Below are 19,248 nucleotides of genomic sequence, written 5' to 3'. Positions count from 1 at the left end.
TCTTTCACAGGAATAACGTTATCTGCATATCACTAACTTAATAGTAGCCGATAGTGTTATAGTGGCTGCAGCCCCGGCACCTGAGGCTAACATTTCAGTAATCAAAGTGACAAAAAGTTACGTGAGATGGTACTGTTAATGTTTGCAACGATTCTGTCTAAACTGTTACATGCTATACGGAAGTTACTTATGTCCACAGGGAAAATTTCATCTCTACGAAAGTTAGTAGTATCTTTTGTATTTGTTCTTCCTAAGGATTTAATTTTATATTAATGGAACAACTGTGAAAATATTAATCGTCTGATTTTCAGATTCATAACATAAATTGCCACAGAATACGGTAACAGTTCTAACCATGTTGCCAAATGTTTTCTGGAATTACTTGCAGTTTCAGTTTTCATGAAGATAAGTGTGTTTAAATATGGTACGAAAATTGGTAAATATGGTACGAAAATTCCAGACAGCACTGTATGTTCACCTCTTAGCACAATCTTTATTTGGCATTCACATTTTATGGCTTCATCAATGCTAAACCAACTATAAAACTTTTCTCAGAGCAAATTAGCTTCTTTACCCATTACCTCGACCATGTATATGTTATACATCTATGTCTGAGACAAAGGGTTCTTACAACGACATTAGAACATCAGTCGACAGATGGCAGGCGGAATCGAATGTTAACTGCGCTGTTTAGTTGCTACTTGCGATTTGTCACTGAAGTCGCAGCTAGGTTCGACAGCATGACACAAGGTTCACAGAGAGAGCTACTAAATTCAGCACGCGGCTTTCATTGTCAAACACTACTTTGAGTTGCGATTTCAGTCACACCTAGACAGCCTGATTCTGCTAAATTGTCATTGTGATATCTGTGACTTCTCAGTCGCTGTGATTTGTAACAGATACGCGATTTCGTGCCCACCCTCGCAATTACTAACGCAGTTGCCATTCCTGCAGGCGTTTGCCTCTCTTTTGTTTTTGACTGAGTGTGCGTACAGCGTTTGTGTATTACGAAAATGAGTGCTTTTAAGTATGAAGTGTATGGGCACGAGTATAATTACTGAAAGAATCCCAGGCAGCATGTTTGCAAAATCCATCAACAGCAGCCGCCTGTTAACCACTGAAGCGCCTGCAGCTCCGCACGTGTGGGCTTACCCGCATTCTGCTGTGAGCGAGCTTGGAGACACCCACCGCCTATGCAGCAGCGGCTTGAATGCCAACGATGGCCACTCTCACTTAGACGCTGCACATCTATTTATGCTATTTTTCTCCAACTCGAATACCACTTGAAAACTCGCACGGGTGCACAACACCCAGATATGAAAGTGGCCAATACTGTCTGAAAACTGTCATCTACAGAGACAATTAGAATATATAAATAAAAAATAAGGCGATTGGGGCTAGAATATGGAAAGCCACACACTGCGTGAAATGGAGATTTGTACCTTTTTCTTGTCCGCTAGGGGATGGCAAGCAACAAGCCGAGTAGTAATTGAAGTACCAAGAGATAGCAGCACATACTCGAATTTTATGTGTTGCACGAAGACACGGCACGTCATTTTTGTGATTTAGTATGGTAAGCCACAGCTAAGATGGCGACTTGCTGAGGAAATAGCACGAGTTGTTCGGATGAAAAAAAGGTATTGTGGAACTAATACGGAAGCTGGAAGCTGGAAGTGAATCCCTGGGAGATGACAGCGTTGTAGATGTGGATTATCTGCCAAATCCGTGTGCTGTTGCATCATCATCACAGTTAAGCGTCAATAAAACGTATTTATGAGGCATACAGTATCCTAGCATGTGACTATGTGGCCCACAATGATAGTGTACTACAGTCTTAGAACTAATATTTAATGGAACCGTGAAACATGGGACAGTTTCTAAGATATTTACGTAAAGCCCATAAACTGTAAACGATTGTTATACCTGAGTTAGGATTCAGTAGATGCCTGCTATAGGTGTTATTGTGGCTTGCCATTATATAGCTGTTATATTTCTGTATTTTTCAGTGCAGTTTCGTGGATTAAGGCTATTGATAATTCTTGAACTTCCGTAAGGAGGAAGACTTAACTCCTAATCAACAAAAACAGTATTGGATGGACATTCTGTTTCATTTGTAATTACCTTGCCAGTTTTTTACTACATCTGTTTTCTTTGTTTTTAAACAGACCACCTGAAATATCTGGGTAATAAGTAATTGTCACTGACACTGAAATATATAAATTAAAAAAAAACACACTTCAAACATTCCAGACAATTGGTTTAAGGATCATGAAAGTAGGTTGTGTACGTGGAAGAGACACGGAGACACCAGAGTGTTTCAGTCTCACTGTGCAATGGTAAGACAAAGATTCCTAAACTAGATATTGTGTTGCATGGCATTTCCAGGAGTGAATGTAGACTCTGGCCTTAATGTATTAATTATGAAGTCGAGATTAAAAACTGAGAAAAAGGGGAATGGTAAATAGGAAATTTAAAGAACCGAGGTTTTGAGTGTTTCACAGGCCGCATTACGAAACGATTGACTGGAACAAAGGAAAAAAATGCAACAGAAGAAGAATGAACAGTGTCTGAAGTAGGGCATCAAATAGACGAAATGACAACGCCCAGTAGATTACGCACACATGTAATGCTGAATTTATTTTCTGAATAAAACCGACTTGATCCCTTGTATTATCTTATTTCTGAGTTTGTTTTAGCTACTGACATAATTACATCAAAATTCAGAGCTTGTAAAACAGTGTTCAGTGTTATTCGGTAAAACCTCTCCTTATCCGTTGGTTACTGATTGACAGTGAACATTTTTCCTCAAGTTCTAAGTTTTGACATGATGATGGCAGTAGCTTAAATGACGCTACAAATAAATTAGTATATTAAGCGATCTAGGCGACTTTATTCTCAAAATATCCACAACTAGCTTACGCCCTCTGCTTCGCTCGCGTAGACCGTATGGCCTGCAGAGATTTTTTTTGTTTTGTTTCTGTTTAATCGAATTTTTAAGCTGTTCACAAATTGCAACAACTTCAAAGCTTCCCACGCTAATTAAAGCCATGTAACTACATCTTTTCCAAATGTATTCCTGATCAAAAAACGATTCTGATAGCTGGTGTACGAAGTTTTCGTTAACATGCCTTTTGCTGTCTTGTGAAGATATTTCCATAGCAACTTCCATTCCCACACAGATTTTTTTTATATCTAACCGACAAGTGAACACCAGTTTCATAAGTTTAGCTTTAGAAGTTTTTAATGTAAGGAAATATTTCCTTAAAGCTTTTCATCCCCTGTTGCACTCCCTTAGGGGTTGAATTTTCAGAAACACTGAAACATGTATTTTTTGTTATTTCTAAAGGAAAAATCAAACGCCAGTCGTCACAGGCGAAGCCTTGAAATCCTCCAGTAGTTATTTAATAGTTTTTCTTTTTTCAAAAAGACTTTCACCCACTATCTTACCCACTTAGTGGTCGAATGTTCAAAAATGGTGAAACACGAATTTCTTTTATTTTCTGACTGAAAAACCAAATATCAGTTTTCGTAGTTCTAGCTTCAAAATCCCCTTAAGAGCGACATACTTTTAAAAAGCCTTTAATCCCCTATTTACCCACTTAGGAGTGGAATTTCGGACAATCCCTTCTTGAACGATGCCTACAGTATACTATCACCACCCTCTCCAAACTTTAAGCTTCCATCCCTAGCGGTTTGGACTGGGTGTTGATCAATCTGTGAAAGTCTGATCTTATATCACCCCCTTAGTGGTTGAATTTCCAGAAAGAATGAAATATATTATTTCACCTTTCTTGACCGAGAAGTCAGACACCAGTTTTCAACGATTTAGTTTTAAAAATGTTTTCGCAATGAAATATTTTCATAAAACGTTTCACCTCCTATTTCACCCCATAGGGATTGAATTTCCAAAAACAGTGAAACATCTATTTTTATTTCTAATTGACAAGTCAAATTTAAACTTTCATAGATTTAGCTTCAAAAATGCTTTCAAAACAAAATATTTTCATAAAAAATCTTATGCCCTGTAATTTCCAAAAACACTGAAACACCGAGGAGTCAAATACCAATGTTCATAGATGTACCAATAAAAATAATTTTTAGTTCTTTAATAATGATATATTTTCAAAAACAGCTTTGATCCAGTATTTCACCCCCATAGGACTAAATTTCCAAAAATGATTAAAGACGTATTTCTTCATTTCTGATCGAGAAACCAAATATCAATTTTCGTAGGTCTAGCTTCAAAATTGCTGTAATAGCGACATTTTTTAAATAAATCTTCATTTCTTACGGTTGGAATTTCGGAAATTCCTTTCTTAAACGACGTGTATAGCATAAGATCCACACCTTCTCCAAGTCTCAAGTTCCCCTCGTTACCGGTCTGGGCTGGGCGATAATGAGGCAGTCAGTCAGCAGTGAGGATATTGCCTTTCATATGTGGAGACGTCCGCCCCGATAGCTGAGTGGTGAGCCTGACGGATTGTCGTCCTACGGGCCCGGGTTCGATTCCCGGCTGGGTTGGGAATTTTCTCCTCTCAGGGACTGGGTGTTGTGCTGCCTTCATCATCATTTCATACCCATCCACACGCAGCTCGCCCAATGTGGCGTCGAATGTAATAAGACCTGCACCAAGGCGGCAGGACCTGCCCCGCAATTGGCCTCCCGGCTAATGACGCCAAACTCTAATTTCCATATGTAGAGATTATCACAGACTAATTCAGCAAACTTATTTCCTTTAGATTAGCGAAAGTAGAAAGTATGCATAAAATGCAGTAAGTGAAGCAAACTAAAGAATGTAAAGACCTCTAACAATTTTTTGGGTACTTATCATGAGGATGTTGTACTGAACCATACGGAAAATGTACAATCTGTGCGTAATAAATGTTGGCAATCAATTGGTCTGAATTCCCTCATCGTAATGGGGTGCATAGAAAGTGATCCTTCAGCGTATGCCTCCAAGAAAAAAATTTGAGTGCGAAGATAAACAGAAAAGAGTTGTATTCTTTGAAATAGGAATGTAATAATTTTGAAATTTAGGGTGTACAATGCCTTGACCAGTTTTGAAACGTCAAAGAGACACAGATGTTCTTGGATTTAGTGCTTTACCTCGTAGCCAGAGAGGAGGAAAGTACTTTTATGGAAGTACATATATTGAATGTTGTTCAGAACTGTTAAAACTCGCTGAGCTCTTTCTTTTAAAGTTTTCCGTAGCACATTGTCGTTGAAAGAACATTCTCATCAATAGCTACGCAATAGATTCACAATAGAAACCAATTAAAAACTGAAACCATGATAAGTATGCTGATGGTACGGTGGAATTTACAAGAGTTTTCGTTCGGATTTTTCTGCAGTTATTTCTTGAACAAACTCAAAACTCTACTGAAAACTTGTGTCTTAAGAAATAAAGCAATGGAATTTTAATCAGCTGTAGTTCATTAATTAAAGCTGTAGCTGCATTTCTTGTATTCCATTTTCTCCGCTTAAGTCCTATTTTTTAGAGCTGTTTATCCCATGTACCACGTTTGTTCGTCTCGTCACCCTGGAACCCGGACGGGAATTGTTCTTTACTAACTTGCTCTTCGTTTGAATGTATAAACTGTTTGCTTCATCTCTCTTTTTTTCTGCCCTGTATTTCCCATTTGGCAAATTTAGTGTATCTATCCTTGGCCTGCGCGTACCCCTATAGTTAGACACGTGGGAAAACTAAATGAGTTCGATTGAAGTGCGTCCTAGGCAACTCGCTTCTGCGCATACAAGGCCGAATTTTATAAATCTGTAAATCCAAAATGGTGATCGAATTATTAGTCTGAAACGCACTGCCGAAGAATGTCTTATGTTACTAAGGCAAAAAAAAGAAAAAAATCCTGTCGCCACTTACCTGGAGGGAAGTTCTTGGGTTTCATCTTGACCCAGCTGAGCAGAAGCCAGAGCGCCAGGGAGAATGAAGCCAACACAAACAGCAGCATCTGTACAGACAACACAATGTATTTCCTATGGACATTGGAATGTTGTGGTGTAAACGAGGCTACACATTACACGAATATATTATGTCGTTTTAACAGTATCCTATAGTTATTGACTACTGAAAGATGTTAAAATTTTAATTCTGTATGGCCCTGAAGTAAAGTAATGCTGTCGTCTAGTGAGGGATGTAGTGACGTGCCCAAATGTAGGTCTTTTTTGTATTGCTGTTTCTTTCCCGCGTTCCAAAGGGGTGAGCTTGGACTGGCAGCGAAACGACAGTAATCCAGTCCTTAACCAAATGAATTTAAGGGGAGTATAAATGGGCATTTTATTGAACAATTTTAATTCTTCTATGCCAAAATTTTATTTGGAATTTGATGATTAATTTGATGTATGATTTATTCAATTTGACTGGCCAGAAGTATATTTAATTTAATGTAATTAATTAGTTGTGTAGCACATTTTTAGGATTTCATAAACCATTTCTCAGTGAAGAATTAATATCTCATGAGCCATAAGGTCTAGATGGGTGAAGTATAATTTAAATTCGAGTGGAAATCTTGCTGCATAAGTCTGTAGGCCAGCCATAACAGTTGTGATCCTTTTTTTACGCTGTTCGTGCGGTATTCTTGGTTTAACGGAGAAGTATGGCTGTTGCAGGCACTGTTGTCTGACGATGCGATACTAGCAGGCGTCTAATACACAATATCATCAATCAGCTACCAGAAAACTATGGTCAAACCATAAGAAGCAACGCAAAACCCCAGATGGTATGAAAAAGGTTGTGTAGGCAATTTTTTCCCATAAAATATCAACAGATGGCAAAGCAATCCACAACATTCATTCAGGCGAGTGGCGTAAATATACAAAAAAAGCTGAATCAGGTGTCACTTTAGATAAGTTTACCAACAAGAACTCTTCACCTGAGGCTACTAAAGTGTACAGAGATTTGAGAAATTCTGTTCTTCTGAAATGTCTGCCAGTGAGAACATAAAATGTGAAGGAGTCATTCAACAATGTAGTTTGGAATAAGAGTACCTAATAATGAATTTGTGGGGATCCACATAATTCGGTTTGGTATGTATGATGCTCTAATCATATTTAATGATGGCAATACTGCTAGACTGAAAATCTTAGAGTGGAGTTGGGAGTGAAGGCGGGTTGGATCACGCGGGCCGTGCGGGAGGAACTGTACGGTGAATGAATTGACAAGGCTGACCTACCAGCCCGAAAAGTGTCCAAGGACGCAAGATCTTTGAGGAGGAGGAAGTGGATGGAGTGATGCAATGTACAACATCACGACAACTACAGTGCTGCTACGTTTTAACTATTGTTTCTACTAAAATGTGTGATTTGATTTAAATTACTTTGTAACTGCAATTCCGGAAAAACAAAATTTTCTCAAACAAATTACCCATTTCCACAGGAACTATAGCAGATAGTTTCATGATTTTTTTACAGTTTATTTATAATACTCTTGTGATACTACACGTCTAGAACGTATATCCCCAGTTGTTTGTTGTTGTGGTCTTCAGTCCTGAGACTGGTTTGATGCACCTCTCCATGCTACCTTATCCTGTGCAAGCTTCTTCATCTCCCAGTACCTACTGCAACCTACATCCTTCTGAATCTACTTTGTGTAGTCATCCCTTGGTCACCCTCTACGATTTTTACCCTCCACGCTGCCCTCCAATACTAAATTGGTGATCCCTTGATGCCTCAGAACATGTCCTACCAACCGATCCCTTCTTCTGGTCAAGTTGTGCCACAATCTTCTCTTCTCCCCAATCCTATTCAATACTTCCTCATTAGTTATGTGATCTACCCATCTAATAATCCCCAGTAAGATGCACAAAAATGCAAGGAAGATATGAAACAAAAAGAGATAGAAAAGAAAAATATTCTATGCTAACGCCTAGAATATATACCAAGTGTAGAAGTATGAAACTGGAATTTCGTTGCAACAACTGCACGTCTATTATCTGAAACTGATGAACAATAATTTATTCAAAATAATCTTCATTGCTATTCAAACATTTCTCCCACCTTTCCGGCAGGTTTTGAACGCCACGCCAAAAAACAGTTCTACTTTTGAAGCAAACCAGTCAGCGAGTTATTTTCTTACATTTTCATACGAACTGAAGCGTTGTTCAGCGAGAGTGCGTCCTAGTGATGCAAATAGATGATAATCGGACGGAGCCAAGTCTGGAGGATAAGACGCATGCCCTGGTATTTCGCAACTGAACGCCCCGATCGTTTCACTGACCTATTTTGCAGTGTGTGATGGGGCGCTATCATGGAGCAATATCACTTTGTGCTGTCTTTCCCATATTCCAGTCGTTTCTCATGTAATATTCGATGTAAATCGATCATTTGCTGTTGGTAGCGATGAATGTTAACGGTTTCACCAGGTTTTAGCAGATCATAATAGATGACAACCTTCTGATGCCACCGAACGTAGAGCATTCTCTTCTTTCCAAAGCGGTTTGGTCTTGCAGTGGATGTCGATGGTTTGCCTGAATTCACCCATGATTAACGACGGTTGCGATTCTCAAAATCTATCCATTTTTCATCACCTGACACTTTTCGATGTAGAAACTATTTTCTTTTGTATCTGGCGAGCAGCATTTCACAAGTGGTCTTTCGATTTGCTTGCTGTCATTCTTTCAGTTCATGCGGAACCTATTTTCCCATTTTCTGCACCTTTTCCATAGCTTTCAACCGAAGAGAAACGGCTTTTTGCGTCACATTCAACCATTCCGCGAGTTCCTGTTGAGTTGGAGGATCATCTTCATCCAATAGGGCCTGCAACTCGTCGTCTTCGAATTTTTCCAGTGGTTTCCCACGCTCGTCGTTTCTCACGTCAAAATCACTACTTTTGAATTTTTTGAACCACTAGAGACGCTGTGTTTTCTCAAGAGCATGTTCGCCGAAAGTTTCGACAAGCATTCGATTCGATTGTGCAGCATTTTTCTTCCAGTGATAACAGAAAACCAATGCTGTCCGCAAATCGTAATGCGTAGGCACAAAATTCGACATGTTTACTCGTTTGGAATACATACTTGGGTTACTGTGTGTTGACACCCGTCCGTCACAGAAAGCAGAAGACGCTGCAGACGCGGTCCCACGGGCCCTACACTGACGGCTAGCACAATCTTTAGGGAAATTCCGGTTTCATACTTCTACATCTTGTACTACAACCAAACTAGAGGAGTATGTACACGAAGCACGTATAAGTAACCTACGAACATTTCATTAAGTTGTATGAAGTTGTTCTTGAGAAAATAGGTCATGAACTTAGCAAATACAACATTAGCAGGATAGGTCATTCATACTCTGTATCTTAGAAGAGGCAGTGGTGGGAAAGTTAGTGTAAATGGATGAGCTATATAGGGTGTTTCACTATTACAGGTAAAAGCGAAAGAAGCGAATAGAGGACACTCAAACAAGCAAATAATCGTAACAAACATATGTCCGGAAACCAACGGGTTTTCACGATAGTAAGCATGCAGTAGTGGAGTCATGCCAATGTTACAACACTACCTAAGGCTACGTTTATTCCAAAACACCACTTGTGCTGCATAAATTACAAAGGGACAGCCTTCGTTTGACTGTATTATCATTCCGGATACCTAAGTACTCGTAGTGGCAACAAAACGACTATTCACGTTGGTGTGTAGAATATATGAGTCTGGCGACATACCACCTGACTTTCGGAAAAGCATCATCCACACAATTCCGATGACGGCAAGAGCTGACAAGTGCGAGAATTATCGCACAATCAGCTTAACAGCTCATGCATCGAAGCTGCTTACAAGAATAATATACAGAAGAATGGAAAAGAAAATTGAGAATGCGCTAGGTAACGATCAGTTTGGCTTTAGGAAAAGTAAAGGCACGAGAGAGGCAATTCTGACGTTACGGCTAATAATGGAAGCAAGGCTAAAGAAAAATCAAGACACGTTCATAGGATTTGTCGACCTGGAAAAAGCGTTCGACAATATAAAATGGTGCAAGCTGTTCAAGATTCTGAAAAAAGTAGGGGTAAGCTATAGGGAGAGACGGGTCATATACAATATGTACAACAACCAAGAGGGAATAATAAGAGTGGACGATCAAGAACGAAGTGCTCGTATTAAGAAGGGAGTAAGACAAGGCTGTAGCCTTTCGCCCCTACTCTTCAATCTGTACATCGAGGAAGCAATGATGGAAACAAAAGAAAGGTTCAGGAGTGGAATTAAAATACAAGGTGAAAGGATATCAATGATACGATTCGCTGATGGCATTGCTATCCTGAGTGAAAGTGAAGAAGAATTAAATGATCTGCTGAACGGAATGAACAGTCTAATGAGTACACAGTATGGTTTAAGAGTAAATCGGAGAAAGACGAAGGTAATGAGAAGTAGTAGAAATGAGAACAGCGAGAAACTTAACATCAGCATTGATGGTCACGAAGTCAGTGAAGTTAAGGAATTCTGCTACCTAGGCAGTAAAATAACCAATGACGGACGGAGCAAGGAGGACATCAAAAGCAGACTCGCTATGGCAAAAAAGGCATTTCTGGCCAAGAGAAGTCTACTAATATCAAATACCGGCCTTAATTTAAGGAAGAAATTTCTGAGGATGTACGTCTGGAGTACAGCATTGTATGGTAGTGAAACATGGACTGTGGGAAAACCGGAACAGAAGAGAATCGAAGCATTTGAGATGTGGTGCTATAGACGAATGTTGAAAATTAGGTGGACTGATAAGGTAAGGAATGAGGAGGTTCTACGCAGAATCGGAGAGGAAAGGAATATGTGGAAAACACTGATAAGGAGAAGGGACAGGATGATGGGACATCTGCTAAGACATGAGGGAATGACTTCCATGTACTAGAGGGTGCTGTAGAGGGCAAAAACTGTAGAGGAAGACAGAGATTGGAATACGTCAAGCAAATAATTGAGGACGTAGGTTGCAAGTGCTACTCTGAGATGAAGAGGTTAGCACAGGAAAGGAATTCGTGGCGGGCCGCATCAAACCAGTCAGTAGACTGAGGACCAAAACAAAAAAAAAAGTACTCGTAAGCAACGATTCAACAAGTGTATCGGCCGTTGCTTGCCAGTACTATAGCTTGCCACGTCCTCCAACTTGAATCTCTTGAATCTGTCAGGTCTTTTCATTGGGAATATTTTAAAGCTCTGGTGCATTCCAGCCCTACTGACAACCGTCGATGAACTATGGGAATGCGTTGTGGATGGTTGTCAGTGCACTCGGAACACATCTGGCGTTTTTGAACGAATGCAGGCGTGATGAAGACACGTTTGAAGCCTGCTTCACATGAACAATGACTTGTCCAGTTCTGGCACATCAAAGACAACACAGATATTCTTGGATTTAGTGGATTACCTCGTAGTCATAGAGGAAAGTACTTTTATAGAAGTGCATTTATTGATTGCTGTTCAGATCTGTTAAAACTCGCTGCGTTCTTTCTTTTAAAGCTAAGTGGACAACTTGTCGTATTGTGTTTGTCCTTAATGTATATCTGTAGTTTGGATTCTCGAGGACTCTCTTTCAATGTGTTCACATCACATCGGGGAAGCCATTGGTTTACGGAACAGTGTTTATTAGGACTGTCTGCTTCTTTCATTATCATCTAATCGCCCCATTCTTTTATAACTATAATAGTATGGAGAAGCTTTTTACTAATGACATTTAAAATATCGCGTATGATAACTTTCGCATAACATTTAAAAAACAGTGAGTTGCGAGAAAGTTAAAACATACACTGAAGCGTATTGCACTACTCTACCAGATGATGCGAAGGACCTGCATTTAGGACCAGTGATGGGGAGAAGAAAGGTGGCTTCATCCAAATGGTTCAAATGGCTCTAAGAACTATGGGACTTACTTAACATCTGTGGTCATCAGTCCCTAAACTTAGAACTACTTAAACCTAACTAACCTAAGGACATCACACACATCCACGCTCGAGGGAGGATTCGAACCAGCGACCGTAGCAGCCGCGTGGTTCCGGACTAAATCGCCTAGAACCGCTCGGCCACCGCGGCCGACTGACTTGATCCTTTGGGATAGTTAGTTTATGGAGCTAACTGGCTCACATGAGCTGGATTGTAAGGATAGGTATAATGTGGGTGTATGGTCTACAGGGAAGCGCTAGCTTCGGGATATAGACCGCTAGGAGGGGCAATGTCAAGGTCAGAAGGAAAAAATAAAAGTGAGAGAGTGGGAGATGAAATCGGAAAGGGGTAGGGAGAAGCGAGTTGAATCTGATAGGAGGGATCAAGGCAGATTTCGTTGTCAGGAAGTCGAAGCGTGTTAAAACTGAGCTGTGTCACGACAAGAAGAGTGTATAAGCGGCTAAGATACTTTTGTCACGTGTATCTACTGACAGTAGCGAATAGTATACGTCTCGGTAGCTACACAGAGGCAATAGTGATTAAAGTTTTATTGATCAGTGTAATGGCGCAGTTAGCCTATGTCCCGTTACTTCCCCGGTTTCCATCTTACAGACTGTTGTAAAATGACGATGAAATGCCTCACTGATACGAATAAAAATATGTGCTCAGACTTTTCGTAGCGTTAACTGATTATACATGGTGTTTTAAGAAGAATATACGCATTACAAAGCATTATTTTGTCCAAACTATCGATCGCTACGCCTCGGCTCGGCTATTTGAGAAACGAATACATAATCTAGTTTATATTAACAGTCTCTAGATGTCAGTTGTCTTTTGTTTTGCTTGGTAACCGTCATATGTTTGAAATGGCTACGCCGCAGTAGTAATCATTTTGTGCTCTCGAGTTTGCGAAGTGCAGTTCTGTGATTAAAGCGCAGCAAGATGATGAAATTGCAGTGATATACATAGTCAATCACAAGGAAGAAAACCAGCAGTAGACATCACTGATTTCGATTTATAGCCATACAATGCCCACTCCTTCCCCCCCCCCCCCCCTCCCCCAAATGCCGCACCAGCAGCTACAGTAAAAAACAATGGACAAAGAGTTCTCGATTAATCTAGTTTAAGACTGTTTATTTTAAGTAACATTTCTCTCTATGTATATATGTATGTATGTTCGAAACGCGTTTCATTACGTTAGATTAAGCACAAAATAAAAAGTGACTGGTAGCAGAAACGTGAAACAAATAATTAGGGATCTCCAGACTCCTTAGCGTAAACACAATGAGGAAGGCGCAAAATAAAACGTGTCTCAAGCTAGATTTTTTTCGGTTAGAATTCGAAAGGGATTTATCTGCAGTACTTAGAGTAATTGAATGGTGAGTTTATGCTATTTTTACTTTCACAATTCCAAATTTCACAGAATGGTTGAAATTCTTTCTCTCTCTCTCTCTCTCTCTCTCTCTCTCTCTCTCTCTCTCTCTCTCTCTCTCTCTCTCTCCCATTTTTTTACCCCTCTCCAGATTGAGGCAAACTATTGAGGCTTTTTGATGTAGCAGGACGTATCTGAAACTGTTGTTTCTGAAACAAATTTATAATGGTGCAGTCACCAGTGCAGGATACGGCCGGTATTGATGCAGCGCTACTTCACGTTTTTCCTCCTCACTTAACACAATAACGTCAACTGCACAGCGATGGTGTCATGACCTGTGGCAATTGACCGCGGCCGGAGGAGGTCGGTGATCAAAGAGACCATTGTGTAGCCATTAGTACACAGCGGCGGTCTCTGACCTCGGGTCGGCTCTCTCAGGAGATGCCGACGCCACAAACACTGAGACATACACAGCAATTCCTCCAGGAATCGTCTTACTATTTACGATAGCTTTAAAAGAAAATATTCAAATCTTTAAGGGAGATGAAAATTTAATTGCGATGGGAGACAACAATGGGATAGTGGAAGAAGTAAGAGACGGAAGAAACAGCAGAAGAGCATGGGCTGGAGGGGAAATAATAGAAGTGGGAGTCACCTGGTACAATTTTGCGCAGAACACAGTTTAAACATTGAGAGCGATTTGAGAAGTATCAAAGAAGTTCTATATGTGGAAGAGACCGACAGACAACGGAAGGTTTCATACAGATAATATTGTGATCAGCCAAAACGTATAAACAGTTACTAAACAGCCTGTTTGTCCACCTCTGATACGCGATGAAGCAACAGTTCTGCGTGGCAAGGATTCAACAAGTCCTTAGTGAGTTTCCAAAGGTATGTAGCACCAGATGTCCCGGCACAATCCACTCAATTCCTGGAAATTCTGGACTTGGGCTTTATGGGCGCAGAGCTGGAACCCGAAGGCATCCCAGAAGTGTTCCAGCACGATCATATCACGCGGGTTTGGTGGTCATGACATCAACGTGAGTTCACTATCATGCTCCTCAAACCACTATAGCACGATTCTCGCCTTGTAACACGGGCAATTGTTCTGCTGGGAGATCCCTTAGTCGTTGAGGAAGATACAGATATCTAGCACGAAGCAACACGGATGTTCGGTGATGATGTTCGGATAGTCCACCGTCGGAATTAATAAAACGTTCCGGGCCTTTATGCCGTGGTCGAATGGATTACATATTCAACGTTCCGTCACCATCGAGGGAAGACATTTTGATGGCGGATCATAGCTTCCTTGAGTGTCGAATCATACCATTGCTCGCTACTGACTGCAGCAAACTAACGTTTATGTGGGCTCCCGCGCAGTGGCGTGATGTCACATGCTTTAAATACCCGAGGGCAACTGGCAGCTGTCGGTCGCCGTCGTCCGCTGTGGACGACTGGTACACCTGTTCCGCATAGGGATCCAGGTGTCATGCAGTTTTACACCCTGCTCCTTCCTATTGAAATTCCTGGGGTGTTTAACTATCTCTATGGCCTCTCTGTATTGCTTTCCTTGGTATACGTTTCTGGCTGCCAGTATTTGAGTCGTATCAAAATGAATGTGACAGTCTCCTGGTTGCAAAGCACGTACCGCAACAGCTGATCTGACAATCTAGCCCCCTTCTACAGTTGTCCTTCTGCTCTGTAAGTTGTTTCTTGACCGTTCTTTCTGTAGTACCCATAACAACACGGAACCCTATAAAGTTCGGTTTTTTCCGGGGGTTTGCGAGCATCCTTGGTCAAATTTAGGTGATCCTGTATCTTCGTGGTGAGTTTGTAGTTTACCACCTTCTTCCGTTTTTTCAAAATTTTTCGTATGGGGTCAGTAACGTCCTTAATGAAACGCAAGAAAATTTTCCATTTCACAGGCGCTTGTGCATCGCTATGATTTTTATGCTGCGGTCTTGACACGCTTTTTACCTCAACAGACGAATAATCATTCTTGAACAATGCACTGTTGAGCTGGTTTAGTTACGCCTCAAGCAGCTCTGGTTCGCAGATGTTTCCTGCTCTGTCCACCAACGAAATACGATGCCTCGCTTTTGTTGTGGATGGTGGTTCGAATCCTGGTGCAGGAAATGGTCAGTGTGCGTGGGTTTTTCGTAAACTGTATGGCCTGCAGCGATTTTCTGTAAAGGCCAGGTCGGTGCCAGGGGCACGCCCACCGGGATTGGCTCGGTGGGAACGGCCAAAAAGTAGGTTTATACATTCACTGGCACGTCTGTAACGCTGCAGGAGCTAGCTTCAGAATACTTACATTAGAGTACAGAGACTAGTTCTTACCCATTGAATAACTAACATCTCACATCCTGTAGCATGTAAGAAGGTTAGAAATGGAATTAGTAAACGCTGCTAAATATTACTGAATGTACTGTAGATCTCAGGACCCACTAATGTATGATGTGGTGGATTATCATGTATGATATTATTGGTTTGAGAAAAGATTATTTAAAAAAAACTGTGTGGCCTAAGCTACAATCTCGTTTCTTGAAAGCTAGAACATCAAGAAAATTGAATCTTCCATCTGGCTCATCCTGCAAGGTAAACTGAATATTCAGATCAGTCTCGTCGAGATGCTTGTGAAATCGGTCTAGTTCTCCTCTGGCGTGCCTCCACAAAACAAAGTACCATCCCTGGCTGGGCAGTTGTTGTCAGTTTCCAGCGCCCGCTCCCCGAATTTTTTAATAAAGTAATTCACTATAACGTGGCTTGAGGCGCTTCCCATAGCCACGCCATCAGTATTTTTGAAGAGCTCATAATTCGTTTTGCAATCCTGCTCGTGAGGCAATATTTAAACACTTCTTCAACATCGGGACGGAAAATCCGTAGAGCGGAATCACCGTAAGTACCGATGTAACATCAAAACTAGCTAATATGTCTCCCTACTGGGCCACTATGTCGTTTAATTTATTGATAAAATGATAAAATATACTGAATTCTTGATCTAGGAATCCGATCAGCCCATCGGAACATTTTATTAACTGTCACATTTCAGGCCGTGAATCGTCACGGCTCTTTCATTACTATCGCAAGTCGCATGGGAGACCAAGAGACTGCCTCCTATAGCAAAATACTATCTCCCCTCCCCGCCCCTCCCCCCACCCCCGCCCAACCGCGTCCATGGCGTGGTGCATGTTTCGAGTAGCTGTTTCTCTGGATTACAGCGTATCCCGACACGACCATCGTCCTGGTGTAGCAAGAATCGTAATTCATCCGACCAGGTGACACGTTTGCATTGATCCAGGATCCATTGTAGATTATCCCATGCCCACTGCAATCGTAACTGAACATTGGGTTAACAAACCAAGACGAAGGGATCGTCTGCAGCGCATCCACGCGTTCAATAACGTGCACTCAACGATGTTTTCTGAAACGTGCCTGCACCGCCACTGTACTCTGTCGTCAGACCTTCCACACATAGCCGCCTATCCTGCTTCACAGAGCCGGCAAGCCTCCTACCAGCACGTTCCGCCATGAGTTACGGACGTACGCCTTCATTTACATCTACAAACATACTCCGCAAGCCAGCGTATGGTGTGAGGCGGAGGGCCCACTAGTCGTTTCTCTTCCACTCGGAAACAGAGCGATGGAGAAACGACTGTCTTTGTGACTACGAAAGAGCCACAGTCTCTCTAATCTTATCTCAGTGGTCCTTACGCGAAATACACGTTGGTTGCAGTAGGATCGCTTTGCAGTCAGCCTCAAATGCCAGTTTCCTCAATAGCGCTCCTCAAAAAGAGCGATGCCTTCCGTCCAGTTATTCAGATTTGAGTTCCCGAAGCAGTAATTAAAACTTCAGAACTAAGAGGTCGTGGTCGAAAGATAGAAATTCTATATGTACATGACAGAGCCAAAGAAACTAGTGCACCTGCCTAAAATAGTGTATGGCACCCCTGAGTACGCAGAAGTGCTGCAACACGACGTGGTATGGCCTCGACTAATGTCTGAAGTAGCGCTCGAGGGAACTGACACCATGACTCCTTCAGGGCTGTCCATAAACCCGTAAGACCGCGAGGGGGTGGAGATCTCTTCAGAACAGCACGATGCAAGGCATCCCAGATATAATAATGTTCATGTCTGGGGAGTCTGGTGGCCAGCGGAAGTGTTTAAACTAGGAAGAGTGTCCCTGGAACAACTCTGTTGCTATTCTGGACGTGTGGGGTGTCGCACTGTCCTGCTGGAATTGCCCAAGTCCGTCGGAATACACAATGGATATGAATGGATGCAGGTGATCAGACAGGATGCTTGCGTAGGTGTCACAGTCATATCAGCTGTCCCGTATCACTCCAACTCTCCAACTGCACACGCCCCACACCATTACAGAGCGTCTATCAGCTCGAACAGTCCCCTGCTGCCATGGAGGGTCCATGGATTTATGAGGTTGTCTCCATACCCTTACACGTCAATCCGCTCGATACAATTTGAAACGAGACTCGTCCGACCTGGCAATATGTTTCCAGTCATCAACAGTCCAATGTCGGTGTTGACGGGCCCAGGTGAGCCGTAAAGCTTTGTGTCGTGCAGTCATCAACGGTACACGAGTGGGCTTTCCGTTCTGAAAGCCCATATCGATGATGTTTCATTAAATGGTTCGCACGTTAACACTTGTTCATGGCCCAGCATTAAAATCTGCAGCAGTTTTCGGAAGGGTTGCACTTCCTGTAACGTTGAACGATTCTCTTCGGTCCCGTTCCTGCAAGATCTTTTTCCGGCAAAAGCGATGTGGAGATTTGACGTTTTACTGGATTCCTGATATTCAAGGCCGGCCGCTATGACTAAGCGGTTCTAGAAGCTTCAGTCCGGAGCCGTGCTGCTGCTACGGCCGCAGGTTCCAATCCTGCCTCGGGCATGGATGTGTGTCATGTCCTTAGGTTAGTTGGGTTTAAGTAGAAAATGAACTACATCGTTAGTTGCAATTCTTACAATAGTAACAGATGAAATTGTGGTTTTTGTGCATCGTTTGCACATGAGTGAATATAGAGGCTCATTTGTATTCTGTATTTTGCCGTGGACGTACATCTACATCTACATCTACATCCGTACTCCGCAAGCCACCTGACGGTGTGTGGCGGAGGGTACCCTGAGTACCTCTATCGGTTCTCCCTTCTATTCCAGTCTCGTATTGTACGTGGAAAGAAGGATTGTCGGTATGCTTCTGTGTGGGCTCTAATCTCTCTGATTTTATCCTCATGGTCTCTTCGCGAGATATACGTAGGAGGGAGCAATATACTGCTTGACTCTTCGGTGAAGGTATGTTCTCGAAACTTTAACAAAAGCCCGTACCGAGCTACTGAGCGTCTCTCCTGCAGAGTCTTCCACTGGAGTTTATCTATCATCTCCGTAACGCTTTCGCAATTACTAAATGATCCTGTAACGAAGCGCGCTGCTCTCCGTTGGATCTTCTCTATCTCTTCTATCAACCCTACCTGGTGCGGATCCCACACTGCTGAGCAGTATTCAAGCATTGGGCGAACAAGCGTACTGTAACCTACTTCCTTTGTTGTCGGATTGCATTTCCTTAGGATTCTTCCAATGAATCTCAGTCTGGCATCTGCTTTACCGACGATCAACTTCATATGATCATTCCATTTTAAATCACTCCTAATGCGTACTCCCAGATAATTTATGGAATTAACTGCTTCCAGTTGCTGACCTGCTATTTTGTAGCTAAACGATAAGGGACCTATCTTTCTATGTATTCGCATCACATTACACTTCGCTACATTGAGATTCAATTGCCATTCCGTGCACCATGCGTCAATTCGCTGCAGATCCTCCTGCATTTCAGTACAATTTTCCATTGTTGCAACCTTTCGATACACCACAGCATCATCTGCAAAAAGCCTCAGTGAACTTCCGATGTCATCCACCAGGTCATTTATGTATATTGTGAATAGCAACGGTCCTATGACACTCCCCTGCGGCACACCTGAAATCACTCTTACTTCGGAAGAC

The 19,248-nt window shown here is 41.9% G+C and overlaps 1 protein-coding gene across 3 annotated transcripts in view; it reads right to left on the bottom strand.

Annotated features, from left to right (window-relative positions):
• The window catches only part of LOC126272610 (methyl farnesoate epoxidase-like), a 166,363-nt gene that overhangs the window by 87,827 nt on the left and 59,288 nt on the right, over positions 1-19,248 (bottom strand). For all 3 annotated transcript variants that reach the window (XM_049975555.1, XM_049975554.1, XM_049975556.1), the window contains exon 2: positions 5,879-5,966. In XM_049975555.1, the coding sequence (XP_049831512.1) occupies positions 5,879-5,966 (88 nt within the window). The remainder of the gene's footprint in view (positions 1-5,878; positions 5,967-19,248) is intronic.

Source organism: Schistocerca gregaria, chromosome 5 (assembly GCF_023897955.1).
Source record: "Schistocerca gregaria isolate iqSchGreg1 chromosome 5, iqSchGreg1.2, whole genome shotgun sequence".
NCBI classification, from domain to species: domain Eukaryota; kingdom Metazoa; phylum Arthropoda; class Insecta; order Orthoptera; family Acrididae; genus Schistocerca; species Schistocerca gregaria.
The sequence above is the reverse complement of the archived record's forward strand: the minus strand, read 5'-3'. Positions and strand labels throughout refer to the sequence as shown.